Source organism: Trifolium pratense, linkage group LG2 (genome assembly GCF_020283565.1).
Source record: "Trifolium pratense cultivar HEN17-A07 linkage group LG2, ARS_RC_1.1, whole genome shotgun sequence".
Lineage (NCBI taxonomy): Eukaryota > Viridiplantae > Streptophyta > Magnoliopsida > Fabales > Fabaceae > Trifolium > Trifolium pratense.
In genome coordinates this window covers 62,990,382-63,009,185 of record NC_060060.1, presented here as the reverse complement: position 1 = coordinate 63,009,185, position 18,804 = coordinate 62,990,382, and the positions used below count along the sequence as shown (strand labels likewise).

General features: G+C 32.8%; 1 protein-coding gene across 1 annotated transcript; it reads left to right on the top strand.

Annotated features, from left to right (window-relative positions):
* The first annotated feature begins 11,282 nt into the window (after nucleotides 1–11,282).
* On the top strand, nucleotides 11,283–18,509 carry LOC123911369 (dnaJ protein ERDJ2A). Its single transcript, XM_045962772.1, has 11 exons — nucleotides 11,283–11,438; nucleotides 12,034–12,246; nucleotides 12,392–12,487; nucleotides 12,649–12,769; nucleotides 12,894–13,000; nucleotides 13,249–13,466; nucleotides 13,910–14,087; nucleotides 14,222–14,341; nucleotides 15,279–15,365; nucleotides 16,927–17,037; nucleotides 17,428–18,509. Exons 2-11 carry the CDS (start codon nucleotides 12,061–12,063, stop codon nucleotides 18,259–18,261), a joined length of 2,058 nt encoding a protein of 685 aa, XP_045818728.1. The 5' UTR covers nucleotides 11,283–11,438; nucleotides 12,034–12,060; the 3' UTR covers nucleotides 18,262–18,509.
* Nucleotides 18,510–18,804: the final 295 nt, after the last annotated feature.

The window sequence follows — 18,804 nt, the reverse complement described above, 5'->3', positions numbered from 1 at the left end:
TATTGAATAGTCAAATTTATTTGTATGCTACCCAAATGCGCTCCATGAACTTTACAATCTAATTACTATAAAATGCAAATATCACACCAACAAAAATTGAAGAAGACATTTTATTATAATCAATAAATTGCAATTGGTACTTTAGATTATATAAGTATATGCTGACACCTAGAAGCAAGTTTAATGAGTTTGATAAGTACCTTTATATAGAAAACAAGATGACTCGTGAATAAGAGAAGGGGCAGCTTCAACCTACTACTATTCCAATCAACCATTGAATATGTTACACAGATCAATATGCCTATATTTATCAAACAACATAAACCAGTTCCTGTGAGAAACAAAAATTTGACCAAAGATTAATTTAAAATACCAAGTGCTACGGTGGCTTACTTCCATGGAATTTAGGGATTTCGTTGTTTCAAAAACACTCATAGAGAAGGGAATGGATTCTCCAAGCACAATATCTGTAATGCCCCTCTAATCTTTTTATATTTTTTATTATTTTTGACAAAACTAATCTTTTAATTTTTGAGTAAAGATTTATTTGGTTTTCTTTTTATTTGTGCCGGATATACCTAATAAATTTTACTTTAATTAGTTTTTTTTGGGTAATAATATTCCTTTTTTTAATCATCTTTTTTGTCTATGTTATTATTAGCTTTTTTCAATGTTTATCCAAATACTGTTTGCATTGTTTTTTGAGTTTGTTATTATTAAAATAATAATAATTATTATCTTACAATATTATATCGCTACTACTTTAAAAAAATTTTACACCGCTACATAGTATTATCTTTTTTTATTTAAAAAATATAAATTTCATAATTAAGTCTATTATTTATAAATATGCATATTAAATTTTAAAAAATTGAATATTATAATATTTTATTCAATCAGCAAATTATAAAATAAAAATTTTAATCAAACATGTCTAGGTTTAATACATAGTAGAAAATTAATAGAACAACTAGTTTTTGTCACAAATTTTCTTACATTTCAGTGGAGAAAAACAAAGTGTGTCATCAATAATTGTAGCTTAAATATGGTAACCCCCATGATTTTTTTGAATTCAAATGTTATATTACCTTATTCTCTTTGTCTCCAATTCATATTTTTCTCACGGGAATACTTAGATAGACAACAGCCAAAACGAAAATATTTGGACACACACTAATAAATGAGAAGAATTCAAAAGGAAAATAAATTAGTCACATCACTCAATTGTTATCTTTAATATTTCTTTTTAGTTGTGTGAGTGTGCCTAAAGATTTACCATTTAAGCTTGTGACAATCTAAGTATTCCTCTTTTTCTCTATACACTCTACGGGAAACCGAAGATCTAAACAAAAAATAAGCATAGTTTTGGCTTGCCGAATGGATCACATCATGTTTCTTGCCATGCAAAAATATGCTTTGTCTTTTTTTCATGATTAATTTTTACTCCTGTGCATCTTAAGAACAATAAAGAAGGAAAAACATTTAATTTTAAGATTTGTTTCTTAATTTTATGAACTCTCTACAAATGATCATGAAAAGGCTTCATCATCTCGTGTCGGTGTGAGACATATGAATTTGACAAGAGAAAAAAATAAAAACTTTAATAGCTTCCAGAAAAACAATTTGTCATTGTGAAACACAAATTGTGGTAAGAGAAACTTTTATCATAAAAGATAAAGTTGTAAACATGTTTGATAATGATCAAATTCGTCATTCATCCTTCAAAAAAAAAAAATTGGTCATTCATTTTGAATGAAGATAAACTTGAACAAATTGTGTTTTGCTTTGAATATGGTGTAGCAAGCACTTGCTGTTAATTCTTAAGGAATGTATCTATTTTTTATTTTTGTTGGATGACGTAATAAAAGAATCTAGGGAAATTATAAATCGTAGGAAATTCAAATGCTTCGTCCAATTTCTCTCAATTTACACATTTGAATTGCCTACAATTTAAATTTCTTTAAATTTTTTTATTACTTCATCCAAACACACTCCAAGAAAATAGAAATGGCTACATATCTTAAGATTCAAAGGTGTGCATATTATGCATATTTGTGTCACACCCTTTCACTAAATCAAATGTTTCATTCTCTTCAAAGTAGAAGGCTATAAATTCTAAAGTGAACGACTAATTTGAATAATGAAAGTTATTTACAACTTTATCATTTATCATTGGTTTGTCATTTAACACTAATTGTCGTATTTTGTTCTTGAAAAATGTTTTTGTGGATACTACTAAAGCTTTTGTCTTTTATCTTGTCAAATATATCATATTTCTCACACTCACACTAAATCACAAAGCACTTTCATGATCACATGTAGAAAGTTTAGAGAATCAAGAAAAAAATTACTAAAAGTGAATATTTGTCATCTTTTAATGCTATGTACTTTTGTCCGGCCTTATTTATAAGCAAATTTTTACTTTTTAGATTCATTGAAAAATTAATATATTTGAACTTAATTATATACTAAATATCAAATACATTAGTTTTTCAATAAATCTAAAAAGTAAAAATTTGCTTATAATTAAAGCCGAAAAAGTAAAGTGGTAAATATTAATCAAGAAAAAAAATACAAAACACATTTTTGCATGTTAAGAAACTTGATGCGGTACATCGAGCAAGCCAAGACTTATGCCGATTTGTTTGTATGTTTTGTTTAGCATTGAAGATAGTGTTATAGAGGAAGAAATGAGTTAGAGACAAAAATGAGAAAAAGATAATTTAGCATTAAAAATCGTATATGTTACGATATTTGGCATATTATTAATAACGCCCAATTATATTTTTATGTATGGAAAATGTAAGAAATTTGTGATAAAAACTAGTTGTCCTATTAATTTAACATTGATCAAGAATTGAAAGAAAAAGATCCTGAGAAAAAATGAAAAGACATTTGCCAATATTTTATACTGTGTTTCCTTACGTTTTGTTTTTAAGTTTTTGATTTTGAAAATTCTCATGGTTTTTTTTAAACAATAAAAAAAAATTCATGGTTTTAAAAAATTTAATTATTTAACTCTATAAGTTGTCGGTGGGAGGCATTAATTCCTTGCCTTGGGGTGTTTATTTATTTTTTTGACGAATATTTTTCTTCTTTATTACATATCACTGCATTTTTTATTTTACTTTTTTAAATAGTAAATATCTTGCAGTTTTTTATTTATTTCTTTTTCTAGTTTTAATCCTTTTTATCAGTATATTATAGTTTCAAAGTGTTCATAGACTAAAACAAACAAAAGAAAAAAGTAAAGAAAAGAAAAAGGAAGGGTGTGTCTTGCAGTATACATCGGACACTAACCAAATAAGCTAGTTTAAAGACAGCACGAATCTTTGAGTTTTATTCGGTATTTAAGTTTGTCAATATATTATGATAAAAAAATTGATTTTAATACATTAGTAATAGATAAATTATAATCAAGTGACAAAGTTCAGTCGATGATCAAGTTTCCCAAATTCTTACTTAAGATGTTATAAACAAATTTTATCGTAAAAAAAAAAGTTATAAACAAATTTGATTATGGGGATTTTTTTTTTTATCTTAGATGAAATGGTAATTCACTGAAATTTTGGTGAGATCCTGAGTTCGAACTCAGATCACGATGTCCGACCTAACAATTTTGACATTTTTACCGATTGAGCTAATACTTATGAAACTGATTATAATGATTTAGTTCACACAAAATCAAACCCATTTGCAATCCGCATTATTACGGTTAAACATTTTTTTAATCATATCGAATACAATAACGAATCAACCATAAGTTTGAATATAAGATTTAAAAATTTCTACCCCTTTACCCAACACCTTTTTATATGTTCTAATTTAAAATTTCATCGTTTAACTTACTTTTAAACACATTCAAATAATCACAAAACAAAAATTATGAAAATTTATGATATGAGCAATAACATAAATATAGATTTAAAAAACGTACCTCATTGCTTTGCTAAGAAAAAGAAAGTTCCTCTTTGCCGTGAACTAAAGTAGGGTTTAGGGTTTAAAGGTTTTCCTTTTGCCCTTCCTAATTCTATGAAAAATATATATTCTCTCTATTTTTTCTCATATTTTTGTGTGTGAATGTACGATACTTATAGAATTTTCAAGCAAGGTGCACAAGTAACAGGGTAAAAAACAATTAAACTAATTAAATTAATTTTGATATCAATCATCATTATTATTTATTACCATTATTTTTTTCCTTTTTAATTGACAATTTCCTTTTCTTTTTTTTTTTACAATAAACAATTTCCTTTTATTAACTACAACAAGGTTTAGGATTTTTCTTATGTGAAAAGAAAAATTTAGGATTTTTCTTATATTTGTTTATTTAGTTTTTTTTTTAGTTTTTATAAAATATTAGAGCATCTTCAATAATGATATCACTTTGGGTATAATATTGGTAAATTCTAATATGGACCACTTCATCAAGTGGCTCATGGTGGACCAGTCATGAATAACCTTACGATGAATACGAATTTTACAAAATCCACCGTTGGATTGAAAGTTTCTCTCCCAACCCCCCTCAATTCTTTTCTACCCCCCAAAAATCCAAGTTTGCCTCTTGCGGTTTGAAACATTTTTGCCAAAAAACTTCGGTTCGTATTCACCGAAGCCATATATTAGACCATTTCGGTAACTGCAAACCGAACATTAGCGTTTTCGGTACACAAAAAACGAACGTCAGCTTGTTCGGTATCTGCGAACCGAAATGTCCTAGATTTCGGTACGTTGGTCGCTGGAATTATGCCATTTTCGGTAGAAGTTTACCGAAATAATTGTTTCGGTACCTGCGAACCGAAATGTCTCAGATTTCGGTAAGTGGTTACCGAAATTTATCAGAATGTCAGCTTATTTCGGTTCGTATAAACCGCAGTATCCCCAGGTAGAGCTGGGTATGCGGGCTAGCCCGCCCCGTTTAACCCGCCCCGCATAAACCCGCATATTAAACGGGGCGAACAAGCCCGTCGGCAAATATAAACGAGTTATAATATTAAGTCCGAGTCCGGTCCGCATAAGCCCGCGGGTTAAACGGTTAACCCGTGGACTATTACCAAAAAAAAATAAAAAATCATTTTTTTCAAAAAATAAACTAAATTAGTAAAATATTGATATAATGAAAGCTTAAAAAAATATATTATTAATAATTTTATGTTATAACATATAAATTGTAACTAACAAATAAAAATAAATAAAGTTTGTGATATCATTGAGTTTATATATCTTCTCTTTGTAAGTAATGCAACTAAAATTAAATTCAACTGATTTTTATCGTTATATTTTTACCGTCCATTTTAGTGAGAAAAACTTTCTACATGTACCCAAAAAAACATAAAAAGATTAACAGATTAAACTTAACTAAATCACATCAAGGTAACCAAATTATTCAAAATATAATAACGGAAAATACCCCCAAGAAAAATAACTACCCATTTGGACATGTATCTTTTAAATACTAGCAAATGTATATACAGCTAAGACAAAGTAAAAGATAGTGAAACCTGATGTTTTGTGTTGTTGTCTACTTGATTAAAATTGGAGTGTGTTGTTGCTTTTTATAATTAGGGTTTAGACTAAGTCTTTTTTTTTTTTGCTGTTAAAAAAGTTGAATTTGGACATGGACCAAGTTATTTATATATGATAAATTTTGTAATTAATTATATAAAAAAAAGCAGGCGGGCCACGGGCTAACCCGCGAACCCGCGGATTTAACCCGCGGTTTTAACGGTCCAACCCACACGGGCAAAAATGTAAACGGGCCAAAAAAATTTGGTTTAAGTCCGTGCGGGCTGCGGGTTAAACGGGTCGGCCCGCGGACCTTGGTCCGTATACCCAGCTCTACCCCCAGGGGCAAAAACGGAAATTTTGGGGGTAGAAAAGAATTGAGAGGGGTTGGGAGAGAAACCATCATAGAAAAATTTAGAAAAATTGAAAATCATTTGATATGTTATTGAGACACATCAAGATTAACGGTTTATTAAATAACGTAAATATTGATGGGTCTCAATAACATATCAAATGATTTTCAAAAAAATTTTAAAAATTTATGGATGATCTATACGATATAAAATTTCAATCCAACAGTGAATTTCGTAAAATTCATATTCGGTAGATCACTTGTCCACGGTGGACCACCTCTTATGAATGTGGTCCACCGTAGCATTAGCCTACTAATATCTATTTGAGAAATGATATTCTAACATCAATTTTGTTGACAACATTTGACAACAATAATAAAAAATTATTATTTTCTCTCAGTTTATTTTTTTAAAAAAAAACTCTTGAAACCATGACGATAAGTCGGCAATAACAATTGAACTGAGAGAAAACAATTGAACTGAGAGTTGCAACTCTTGAAACCATGACAGCAACAACTTCCCACAACCTGTTTCCTCCTATGTCGGTCGTCTCCTTCCTTCCACAATTTGTTTCCGTCGACGTCGGTAGTCTTGTTCTTTGTTTGGAAAACATCCTGTTTCAGTTCTTCTTGATCTGCTTTCACTAAATCATTTTTTCAATTTAAATAGTTGTTCCAAATTTCAATTGTAGAGGGTGTGAATTTGCTTTCACCGAAAACTGCAAATTAAGGAAACAGAATACACCGGCGAGAAGAGCTAGGTGGTCGTGCACGGTTACCTGAGGAAAAAATCGTGGAGAGTGCGAGAGGGTGAATGACGATGGTGTGAGATTCGCCGGCGAGTAAGAAGGATTTAGCGGTGCCGTCGTGACGATAACAGAGCGAGAGGTGCTAGGTTTGGAGTGGCGGTGATACTCTGATAGAGAGAGAGAGAGAGAGAGAGAGAGAGACAAAACCCATTGTTCCTCAACAACAACAATCCTGGTGATTGTGTGACTTTGTTTCCATATTTCAATTGAAATGGAAGTGAATTTGGGAGGAGTATTTTTATGCTTTCAATGTTCCTCACTGCTGTTGTTATATTCTTTTGTGTTGGTGTTGGTTGTGTTTTAATTTTGTTGAATCTTGCTCATTTGGATGAACAATGACATTTGACAAAGGAAAGTATTAGTATGTGCATCATAAGTGAAGAATGTTTGGATTGGTTTTGATTCACATAGCTTGATAATCTTCTGCATAATTTTTAACAGACCAAGATTTCACAACACAAAAGACATATGCTTTGACACCACTATGAAGAATTTGAAGTTCTCTCATTGGCAAAGGACAAATACACCACTATGGAGAATTTGAAGTTTTCTCATTGGCAAATGACAAATTCTGAAATTAGTTCAATGTGCTTAAGATTGTTAGGAAAATTAGGAAAACAAATTTATGATGTGTTGCTGGTTATTAAGAGATGTATAATGTATCATCAAAGGGATATATTTGTATTGTAGTTTGTAAACATGTCATATTACTGCACTTTTTGTGCCATATTGTATTCTCTCCTGTGCACATTCAGCCATGTTGCATTCCTTTGTTAACTTTGCTAATCAAAACCATAAATGAATTGAACTTAACTAAAAAACTCATTGCATCCAAAAGAGCATAAGAAACAGAAATATATAACTATATTAAAAAAACCACAGGATTGAACTTTTGTTGAGACACATTCATTAACCAAGCAATCATTATGTTGCATTTAAACAAAATAATATACATATGATAATATTATCAACTCTATCTTTACAGATTGATGACTTTGAGGTATCTTTACAAGATAAGGTAAACAAAACACTATCAACACAACTTGTCATTGCAAACAACACAAGTATCCATATTGTTTGTGCTATCCATAAACTTTCAATCATAGGTGTTCACCAAATCTACACAAATTACCCTAATTAGATCCTTCATAAATTATGTCACCCCACATATGAAATAGATGACAACTTCTCAATTCATACATAAAGAGAAAGTGGGTCTGTGATTTTTTTCCCAATTAATGTCATCATCAAAAGAAACTTTCAAATCCTATCTCTATTTTTTTTTCCGAAAAATCCTATCTCTAAATAGTTAGAAAAAGTCACAATATTGACACATATACAATGATTCATATACGATACTAACCTCTTGCATCAAAGTCAGACTTGAACATCTTCAATATCTTCAATATGTTAACATCATCGGAGGTTTTTTCACTGCAACATAGTTCTTCATTGGAAGCTATAGGTGAATAGAGTGAACATAGTTGACAGATCTATGAGAGATGAGTTAAATGAGAGAGCAAGGAGCTGATTGATCAGGAAAGGGGAAAAATGGGTGAGCGGGAACAAAGAAGAGGGAACTTGCTTAACACATTGGGATTTTTTTACTGAAAAAAAAATGGAAACTCAAACAAATAATAAGAGAGAGAGAAAAAATAATATTTTTTATTATTGTTGTCCAGTGTTGTCTAAAATATGTGTCCATATATCATTTCTCTATTTATTTTTAACTGAAATTATGATATTAAATTTTTTAGGCCCACAGCCCAAGGCCTCAAAAATTTGGGGTCTCAATTTTTTTTAAGCCCAACATACAGAACATTGGTTAAGTAGTTTTGCTGAGACATTGTTTTACAAGAAGTCAAAATGGTGTGGCGGTTAGCGTCCTTGTGTTAAGGATTCTAGTATTCGAAAGGTGTGGGTTTTACTCTCACCTCTTCCATGTTTTTTAAATTTCATTTTATTACATTCCTCTTCTTATTCATTTACGATCCACATTATTAATTAGAAAACTTTTTTTAGAATCGTCAAAACTTCAATTCAAACCTTTAGATTAATTCCAAAGAATTTGTATGCTTAACAAAATTATATTACCTTTTAAGGGCCTCTTTCTCTAATTAGCCCGAGACCTCTAAATATCCGGGACCGGCCCTGCAACCCACCACCACTTGTTCCACGTCACGTTGCCACCATCACAAACACCAAAATCTCTTACAACACCCCCATCTCATGCAACTCCAAAGCATGCTCTACAACATACAACTCCCTCCAATCCCTGCACAATGGTTCATTGTCCATTAAACTCCATTGAAACAAAAGATTGCCGTTCTTTTCATTATCCACCGTTTTACTATGCTTATGGCAACGGAAGCTTAATAGCTTCTCTATATCGTGATACTCTTACCGCGGTTCTTATTTTTACCGTGTTGGACTTAAATGTCAGAAAAAAGAAGATTTTGATACCGGAGATTTTGCAGAGGGTGAATAAGAGAGGTGACGGTGGTGTAGTTGTGGATTCCGGTACGACGTTCATGATGCCTATATATTATTAAGTTAATAATTTTTTTAGACAACCACATCTATTAAAAAATAAAACAGACCCAACTACTTGTAAAAAAAATTAAAATTTTTTGCTCACTCACATTAGTGATACAAACCTTAACTTAGAAACTCTCTCTGCCTCAATCCTCACAGTCATAGCCGCAAACAACCTTTAAAGGTGAGAAAAACACAAGAAGGGATATTCTTATTTTTACCGTGTTGGACTTAAATGTTAGAAAAAAGAAGATTTTGATACCGGAGATTTTGCATAGGGTGAATAAGAGAGGTGATGGTGGTGTAGTTGTGGATTCCGGTACGACGTTCATGATGCCTATATATTATTAAGTTAATAATTTTTTTAGACAACCACATCTATTAAAAAATAAAACAGGCCCAACTACTTGTAAAAAAAATTAAAATTTTTTGCTCACTCACATTAGTGATACAAACCTTAACTTAGAAACTCTCTCTGCCTCAATCCTCACAGTCATAGCCGCAAACAACCTTTAAAGATGAGAAAAACACAAGAAGGAAGTTGAATTGTGTTTTCTTTTTCTTCTTTGAAAAATGCAAGTGTTTGATGAACAATAAACAGAGCATGCATTAGATATATCAAACATAAGATAGAGAGAGTGAGAAGAAAAAACACAAGAGATTTTTATACTGGTTCCTCCCACTAACGAGAGTAGTCCAATCCCTTTGACACTTCAAATGAGTTCACTATAATCACTACTGATTACAAATGCCGTAGCACCTTTCTAAGGACTTCGTTACCCAAGTACACCTACTTAGGACTTCTTTGCCCAAACCTCAACCTAGGACTTCCTTGCCTAAACTCTCTAGCTTAGGACTTCCTTGCTCAAGCACAACTGCAATAGACTTCCTTTGCTCAAGTACCACGTACAAGAGACTTCTTCTAACTTAATCTAATTAAGATATATTACAAATGTACACTTGATATATATACAATCAGATGTGCTCTTAATTACAACGCAGTTCAAGACTTTAAAGAACACTAAATTCTAAGATACAACTTTTGTGAATTCGAAGTGTTTCAACAACTTTCAAATTTGGCAGAGTTAATGCACGTTCAAAGGTTGTAAGTCTTGTATTGTTCTTCAACTGATGTCTTCTTTAAATAGGCATTGAGAATGAGACCGTTGAAGAAATGTATCCGTTGGAGAAGTTGTTGGAGAAACTTTGCATAGAGCCTTGTGAGTTGCAAAGAGTTGTTGGACTTTGTCCGCAACAGTCATGTTGAAGCTTTGTTCTTTGGTTATTATCCGCTCCTCGCTTTCTGTCCTTGTACAAATGTCTATGCCAAAACAGGAAAGTACATTTGATTTAGACAATTACTTTTCTGCTTTATTCGTTCCACAAGTCAAACCTTTTAAGACAAGTTCTGGTCTTACCAAAGGTAACAACACCCATGGCCTGCTCACTCAGAGGCTGACGTCCTAGAGACATTAATTCAGAACTTGGACCTCGAGGCATAACATTCAAAGTTTGCCTACTGCTTCCAGAGTCTGTTCTTCAAACTTGTGGACACGATTCTTCAGAGGCATTCCAACACATTTGCTTCTCTTGGATACTCTTTGCTTAAGAGTGTACGATGAATGTCTTCTTGAAAACCTGCACACTTCAACACATTTGCTTCTCTTGAATACTTTTTACTTAACAAATCAATTTTGTTCCAACAACCTCACGCTCATCTCACCTCATCCTCAAACTCTCTCAACATTGCACAAACAACACCATTTCTTTTCACATGGAATTTATAACTACTAAGCAAAATATAACTCATTTTTAATCTCAAATAAATGACCACTTTTTTTAATCTCAAATAAACAACTCATTTTATAATAATAATTATAATTATAAATTATCTATGGGCTTTTACGATGAGCTATGCAATATGAGAAAAGGGTAAAAGGTAAAAAATACACATCACCACTTCACGTACTTGTGAAACGTAAAAACGTAACACACACAACACAACAACATCACTCTTCTGTGACGCGTGAGGTCGTTGAACTGTGAAACTGTAATAAAAAGGTAAAAAGTAACACACAAACACATTCAATTCAACAAAAACAAAAACAATTTTATTTTATTATTTTTACTATTTAATTAAATTTCCTTTCTTTGCTGCGATCTCATATATATTATCATCACTTTTTTCGTTTCTCAATTCATCTCCTTCAATTTCAAGTTGACCCTTCAATCCCTAGGTTTTGTTTTTCTACTGTTTCAATCCTCAGTTTTTTTTCTTCTTCTTCAATTTCATTATTCCTGCATGTTTTTTTTTTTTTTGCGTTGTTGATAATCTCGATCTCATTGATTTCAGTGTTTCGAATTTTTTGTTTACTCTGGTTTCAATTGGATTAAACCCTTAATTTTGTGCTGAATTATTTTGTGATTCTGAATCTATGAATTGAACTTCTATAGACTTATTTATTATTTAATTGTAACTGAATATTTATATATGCTACTTTGTGTGTGAGAATTTTTTGTTTTGTTTTGGTGTTTTTGATTCTTATTTAATTAATTGGTTTTTTTTTTTAAGTTTTGTGTAGAAACTTATATTGGGTTTTTCACAAATTGAAAATAAATAAATAAAATTTACATATTTTCAATTTCATACATCACTTTGCTACCTGCACATTATGAGTGATTTCATGAACTTTTTCTTAATTGTGTTTTGAATTTTGATTGTGTTATTTGTGTTTGTTATTTGTTAATTGTTGGTTTTGTTATTAAGGTTTATGTTCATAGATTGAATTAGGAGTGGTGATAAGTTACAACTGACTTGAGTTGTTTTTGTAGGTATAATAATTTTGTACAAGGTTAACGATGGCGGCTTCGGAGGAGACGAGTGCATTGTTCCCGATATTCATATTGACAATAATGGCCATCCCTATAGTTCCTTATACAATAACAAAATTATGTCGTGCGGCTTCTAAGAAATCAAAGAGCATTCACTGTCAGTGCAATGACTGCTCACGATCCGGGAAGTACCGCAAATCAATATTTCAGAGGGTGAGATCAATTTCCCCCTATCTGCATTTTAATGATTTCGAATTGTTGCATATTATTGATTTTCACTTTTGAGATCTAATCTGATTCTGATATTGCCGTGATTTTTCCAGCTGATTTTTGTTTGCTCGTCTCTTTGATTTTGCAGATTCTGAGTGTCTCAACATATAGTAATTTGACATTATTACTACTTTGGGTGATTATGATTATTCTGGTTTATTACATAAAGACTAGGAGTACTGAGGTAAACGATCCGAAGTTAAAATGGATTTTGTGATTTCAATGCATGAGATTTGAATTTAGTATTGATGGTTGTTGTATATGTTGTATAATATTTCACTTGTTTGCCGAGTGTTCGAATGCGATGAGGCATGTTCTAAGATTTCTCCTGTAAATTTTTTGCAGATCACAGTTTTTGATCCATTTAGTATTCTTGGATTAGAGCCTGGAGCAACAGAGTCTGAAATAAAGAAAAACTATAGGAGACTTTCTATTCAGTACCATCCAGATAAAAATCCAGATCCAGGTTGAAGGCGTTTCTGATGTTTAATAAATATTTCTCATTGTTGCAATTTTTCTGCTTGCAAGAAAATGGGCTTTCTGCCATTACCCACGTAACTGATATTGTTTTTTTATTCGTTTTGTTTCAGAGGCACACAAGTACTTCGTTGAGCACATTGCTAAGGCTTATCAAGCTCTGACTGATCCAATAGCTCGTGAAAATTACGAAAAGTATGGCCATCCTGATGGTAGACAGGTAATAAAACTGAAATGTCGTAAAAGTGAGCAACAGCTTGTTGCGGTTTTTGTTTGTATTAGGAAAATATATAGTGGGCTACTGCCTTGTATTCTGTTAGTCACAGTTAGGAGTTCAGTTAATAGTTAGTTACATCTAGATGTACTATAAATACACCATTGTACTAATAGTTAAATCAGAATGCAATTTACAAGATTATAAATATTCCATTGTTAGGAATTTACTAGATGTGGAATATTTTATTGCAGGGATTTCAAATGGGTATAGCTCTCCCTCAATTCCTGCTTAATATTGACGGGGCATCTGGTGGGATACTTTTGCTTTGGATTGTTGGTTTGTGCATTCTTTTGCCATTGGTCGTGGCTGTTGTCTATCTCTCAAGATCATCAAAGTATACTGGCAACTATGTGATGCATCAAACACTTTCCACTTACTATTACTTCATGAAGCCTTCTTTGGCTCCCAGGTATATTCATTGTTTAACTTTGTTGTAGAAGTTTTGATAATATCTTTGTTTTAGAATTTTAGCTTGTTATAAGTAGTTCAGTTTGCTGTTAACACACACATATATGCATATACATGTATACAGGGCCCGTTTGGATTTGACTAATTTTTTAGCTTATGAAAATAGCTTTTGCAAATAAATAAACTTTTATGTTAATTTATAAGTTTTCACTAACAAAAAATGTATCTTTATAAGCTGTTTTCTCATAAACTACCTTGAAAAACTTATAATAATACATAAAAGCTTATTTATTTGTTTGTTTCGCATAAACTCATATAAGCCAATCCAAATAGGCCCATATTCTTTTATCCAAGACTTCCTTGTGTAATTCTTTTTGGGAAGTTTGAGAACCAACACTATCTATATTACATACTTATTATTTTTAATGTGAATATTATGTTCAGCAAAGTCATGGATGTCTTCACAAAGGCTGCTGAATACATGGAAATTCCAGTTCGAAGGACTGATGATGAACCTCTTCAGAAGCTTTTTATGTTGGTAAGGAGTGAGTTGAATCTTGACCTCAAGAACATTAAGCAAGAGCAGGCCAAGTTTTGGAAGCAGCATCCTGCACTAGTTAAGGTATCTTATTGTATGGCTGGCTATGCCAAATATAGTATTTTTTTTTTCTTTTTCTTTTTTTACTTGTATATACGTATTTAATTCTGATTTCAAATAGTCCTTTGTGTGCTCACACGTATGTTATTTTCTTTTAGACGGAGCTGTTAGTCCAAGCTCAGTTGACTCGTGAATTTGGTGCCTTGTCTCCATCTTTAGCAGGAGATTTCAGACGGATTTTGGAAACAGCACCTCGTCTGCTTGAAGAGCTAATGAAGGTGACTGACTGACTATTTGTGTTGTTGTTGTTGGTAGACTAGATTCAATGTTCATGCTTTCTTTATCATGCTGTTCCCTTTAGTCTGCACTATATTTTGTAAATTGCAAAAATATTTCAGATAATTGTTTCAATACCAACTTTGAAACACTGAATCCTTAAACATTGTCCAATACATACTAAATCACCCACTGCATGCGCTCATGCCTGCATCCAACTTAAACCATTATAATTTTGTTGAGTTTTAGTTACTTGACAAGCTTTAATTTTTGTGTAAGATGCAAAATGTCAGAGGCCCTGTCAACAATAAAAAATTCAAATTAACTGCTAATAAAAATTTCTGACAACAATATCAATGTACTGCTATTAACTTTTCTATGTGTGTGTTACTTGAAGACCGTGGTCACAGAGTGAAAGAAAACAGTTAATTGCTGAAGTAGATTTTGTTCAAACATCATTTTAGAGGAATAAAAATTGTGTTTTGATTGAAGCATGATAAATTTTATGTAAATGCCTTAAGGAAGAATGTGGAATATATTCAGTTTTTGGTCATACAAATGTATTGGGATAATGCTACATTTGATGATATTGACCAACTCGACCACAACTGTCTTGGCAAATACGTAACTTAATTTCTCCAGATTTCCTTTTGAAAACTACATAAAATTAATAGAAGCAGACTTAACGGCACTTATGCTAAGTTATTCCTGTGGGTTTACATGAAATGTCTTGATCGCTGTTAGTATTTTCCTTATTCAAATACTTGGACTCCTACCAAAACTAAAATGATAAACTACATTTAAAATGAAGCATGTTTGCACCATATGCTCATTATTCTCTTATGCGATGGATATGATATTTCTGTTTCTGTATTTATCATTTTTAACCTGTTATATTTGCATTTTCCCCGTTGCTTAATGCTTTAGTCTCTGTAAAAGATGGCAGTTATACCACGGAATGCTCAGGGACATGGGTGGCTGAGACCTGCGATTGGTGTTGTTGAGCTTTCTCAATGTATCATCCAGGTAATGAATCTAAGTCAATGCAAAGTATTACAATTGAGTCAATTTTATTTACTTCAATTGCACTTTTACATATGTTCAACAATGAAGGAATTGCATTTAACTGATACTTTTTGTGAACGTTTCACTATAAGCCCCCTAGCTAAGGGTTGTGGTGATACCCTGATCTGGGGATCCATCTCCTCTACAGTGAGTTATTATAGGTACATCATAACAAAGGTAGATATTATAGGTACATCATAACAAATCACCGTGTTGTTACAATCAAACCCTTGATTTTCTCACTTTAGATGATCTAAATCCCTGATCTGGGAATGGGGCAAAGTCCCCTTCATCTATACTTTTATTTATCACAAGAAAAATATGGAATACTATTTAATTGATTAATGAAATATGCCATATGTAATGACTATTGAATAATGTAATTGTTGTAAGTTAAACTTCAACATTTCCCTTCGTCTCTGGTAAAATGATAGTATAATTAGATGGAAATACCTTTTTCAAAAAAATTAAATAAAATGGAAATACCCATGCACAAAGCCATTATTCAAGGATGGTAAATATTCAATCTGTTTCCTCCGTTCATTTCAGTCTACTATTGTAGGAGAAATTTTCATCATAGGATATTGGTGTGCTATTTTACTCGATACAATTTTTATTTGCAAAAACTGTTTAACTGTTCATGTGCTCGTTAAATGCTATGAAAAGTTTTTGGATTTTCCTCCTAGATCCTTTGGTTCGTATTCTGATACCTTTTGGGTTATGCTGCACCCATTGATATGTTCTTAGCTAAGGATGAAAGGCTGTCTGGTTGGTTTAATTTTATGATACGGAATTAATTTGTGCAATTTTCATTGTTTTTATGTTTGTTCCTTGTTCAACAAAGCATTCTAGCCAATGTAGCCAGGTTCGAGATCCTACGTAGGATCGGTAGGCTGGTTGAGAATCGTAAGATTGAGATCGTAGCTCGATTCGTAAGATCCTACTCCGAGTAAAATTGTAACTTCAGATATATACATACATATACACATAAACACAAAAAAATTAATTAATATTTCATAGACATCATTCCAAATGTTCATAAGTTCATAACAAAGGGTTAGAAGAAGCAACAGTAGGGTTAAAAAACACAAAATGAAAACAGAGGGTTGAAACTTGAGAGTGAAAGAGACGAGTTCAGAAGGTTTCAGTGAGGACAGAGGTTTGAGTGAAAGTGAGAGAGGAGTGAATGAAAGTGAGAAAGGAGTGCGAACAAACATACACTAACTGCCGGCGAGGTTCATGACGGCGACACCGCCTAGAGCTCAGGTCAAAAAACCCTCTAGGATCGTAAGAACCTATGACCCGGTGCGAGAACCTGACTACAGACAGGTTAAAAAAGGAACCTACATGGGTTCTAAGCTCGTTTGGCCTTCACGAGCTCGTAGGATCATAAGAACCTGAGACCCGGTGCGAGAACCTGACGACATTGATTCTAGCCACTTATTTTACTAACTAATATTTTTGCTTTCTTAGTATTTTAAACAATTTTAATATGATTTTTTTTTTATGACCTCCTATGCAGGCTGTTCCTCTCAGTGCTAGAAAGACTACCGGCGGATCACCTGAAGGAATTGCACCATTTCTGCAGCTGCCACATATTAGTGAGGCTGTTGTTAAGAAGGTGGCCCGTAAGGTGCGTCAAAACACTATACATATGGTTAAATATCCATGCTCTAAATGCCCATGTTCATGCTATTGCTTGTGTAGTTACAACGTCTATTGATCTTGAGGGTTCACATACTTGCAAACCATTTATGCACATTTTTCTATTGAATCCAACTGTAGCTAGTTAGCTACTCGTTGGATCCAGTTCAATATAAGTTTAATTTTCCCAGGTTTTCTATAGCATCGATTCATATTAAAGGATATTATTCATATTGGTTTATGTTAATTTCAGATAGGATCTAGTGGCTGAACTATTAATGCGACTCATGGCTCTGAAATTTAAATGTTGGTTTTCCATTTGATTTTTTCGTCATATTATTGCAAGTTGGAACTAAGCCTTTTCCTTCTTCATATGCAGAAGGTGAGAACATTTCAGGAACTTTATGATATGGACGCACAAGAGCGAGATGAGCTACTTACTCAAACGGCAGGCTTATCGTCTGAAGAAGTGCAGGATGTTGAGATTGTACTGGGTATGATGCCTTCCTTGACCCTTGACGTAACTTGTGAAACTGAAGGAGAAGAGGGTATACAAGAAGGTGACATTGTTACTATCCATGCTTGGATTAATAATAAAAGGGGTAATGGCCTGATTGCTGCCCTTCCACATGCCCCCTACTACCCATTTCACAAGGAAGAGAATTTCTGGTTTTTGCTTGCGGATTCTGTTTCAAACAATGTGTGGTTTTTTCAGAAGGTTAGTTTCATGGACGAAGGTGCTGCTGTAACTGCTGCTTCTAAGGCAATTGCGGAATCTAAGGAGGGTTCCGGAGCAACCCCGAAGGAGACCAGCAAGGCAGTTGCAGAAGCAGTGGAGAAGGTTAAGGGAGGCTCTAGATTGGTAATGGGCAAGTTCCAGGCCCCATCAGAGGGTAACTATAATTTAACTTGCTATTGTTTGTGCGACTCTTGGTTGGGCTGTGACAGGAAGACAAATTTAAAGTTCAAAGTTTTGAAACGGACTCGGGCTGGCACTAGGGGGGCTGTTTTGGCTGATGAGGGACCTATCATGGAGGATGGAATTGAGGAGGATGAGGACCATGAGGATGAAGAGTATGATGATGATTATGAGAGTGAGTATAGTGAAGATGAAGAAGATGATCAAAACTCAAAAAATAAGAAACAAGCTGCTAATGGAACCACGAAAAAAAATGGTCAAGCTGACGAAAGTTCAGGCTCTGATGAAGAATGAGATTTTTTTGGTTTTGCTTCCCAAAATTACAAAAGAAATACTTGAACTGTAATCTCATCTTTTTGTTACTCTTTGGGTGGTCAAAGATGAATTGTAGCTGTAGTCATCTATACTGTCCATTTTAGTTTATCAGTTGGACTGCATTTATACTTGGACTTTTGTTCTTACCTTTTTTCAGCTGATATGATCAAATTGTCATTTTATCTGAAATTTGAGAGTATGGAAGACGATTGAGGATTAAATTTTGATTTGGTTCCAGGTTTCAACATTTTGAAGTTTTGTATTGGAAAGTTTTAGTTATGAGGGAATCCTATCGTCGAGTGATCATATCACTTGTTCTCTACTATTCCCCCTGTTGTAGTTCTGTTTTTGTAATGATAACATCTTAGATGAGTTGTTAACCGATCAAATAATTTAAATGAAATAGGTTTCAGTTGTGATAATTGCTCTTCTCCCTCCCACAGGTTGCTCAATACTATTTTGAACAACATAAGGGGGAGAAGATCAAGGATCCAGATTGCATGCAGTCACAATTGAAAGATC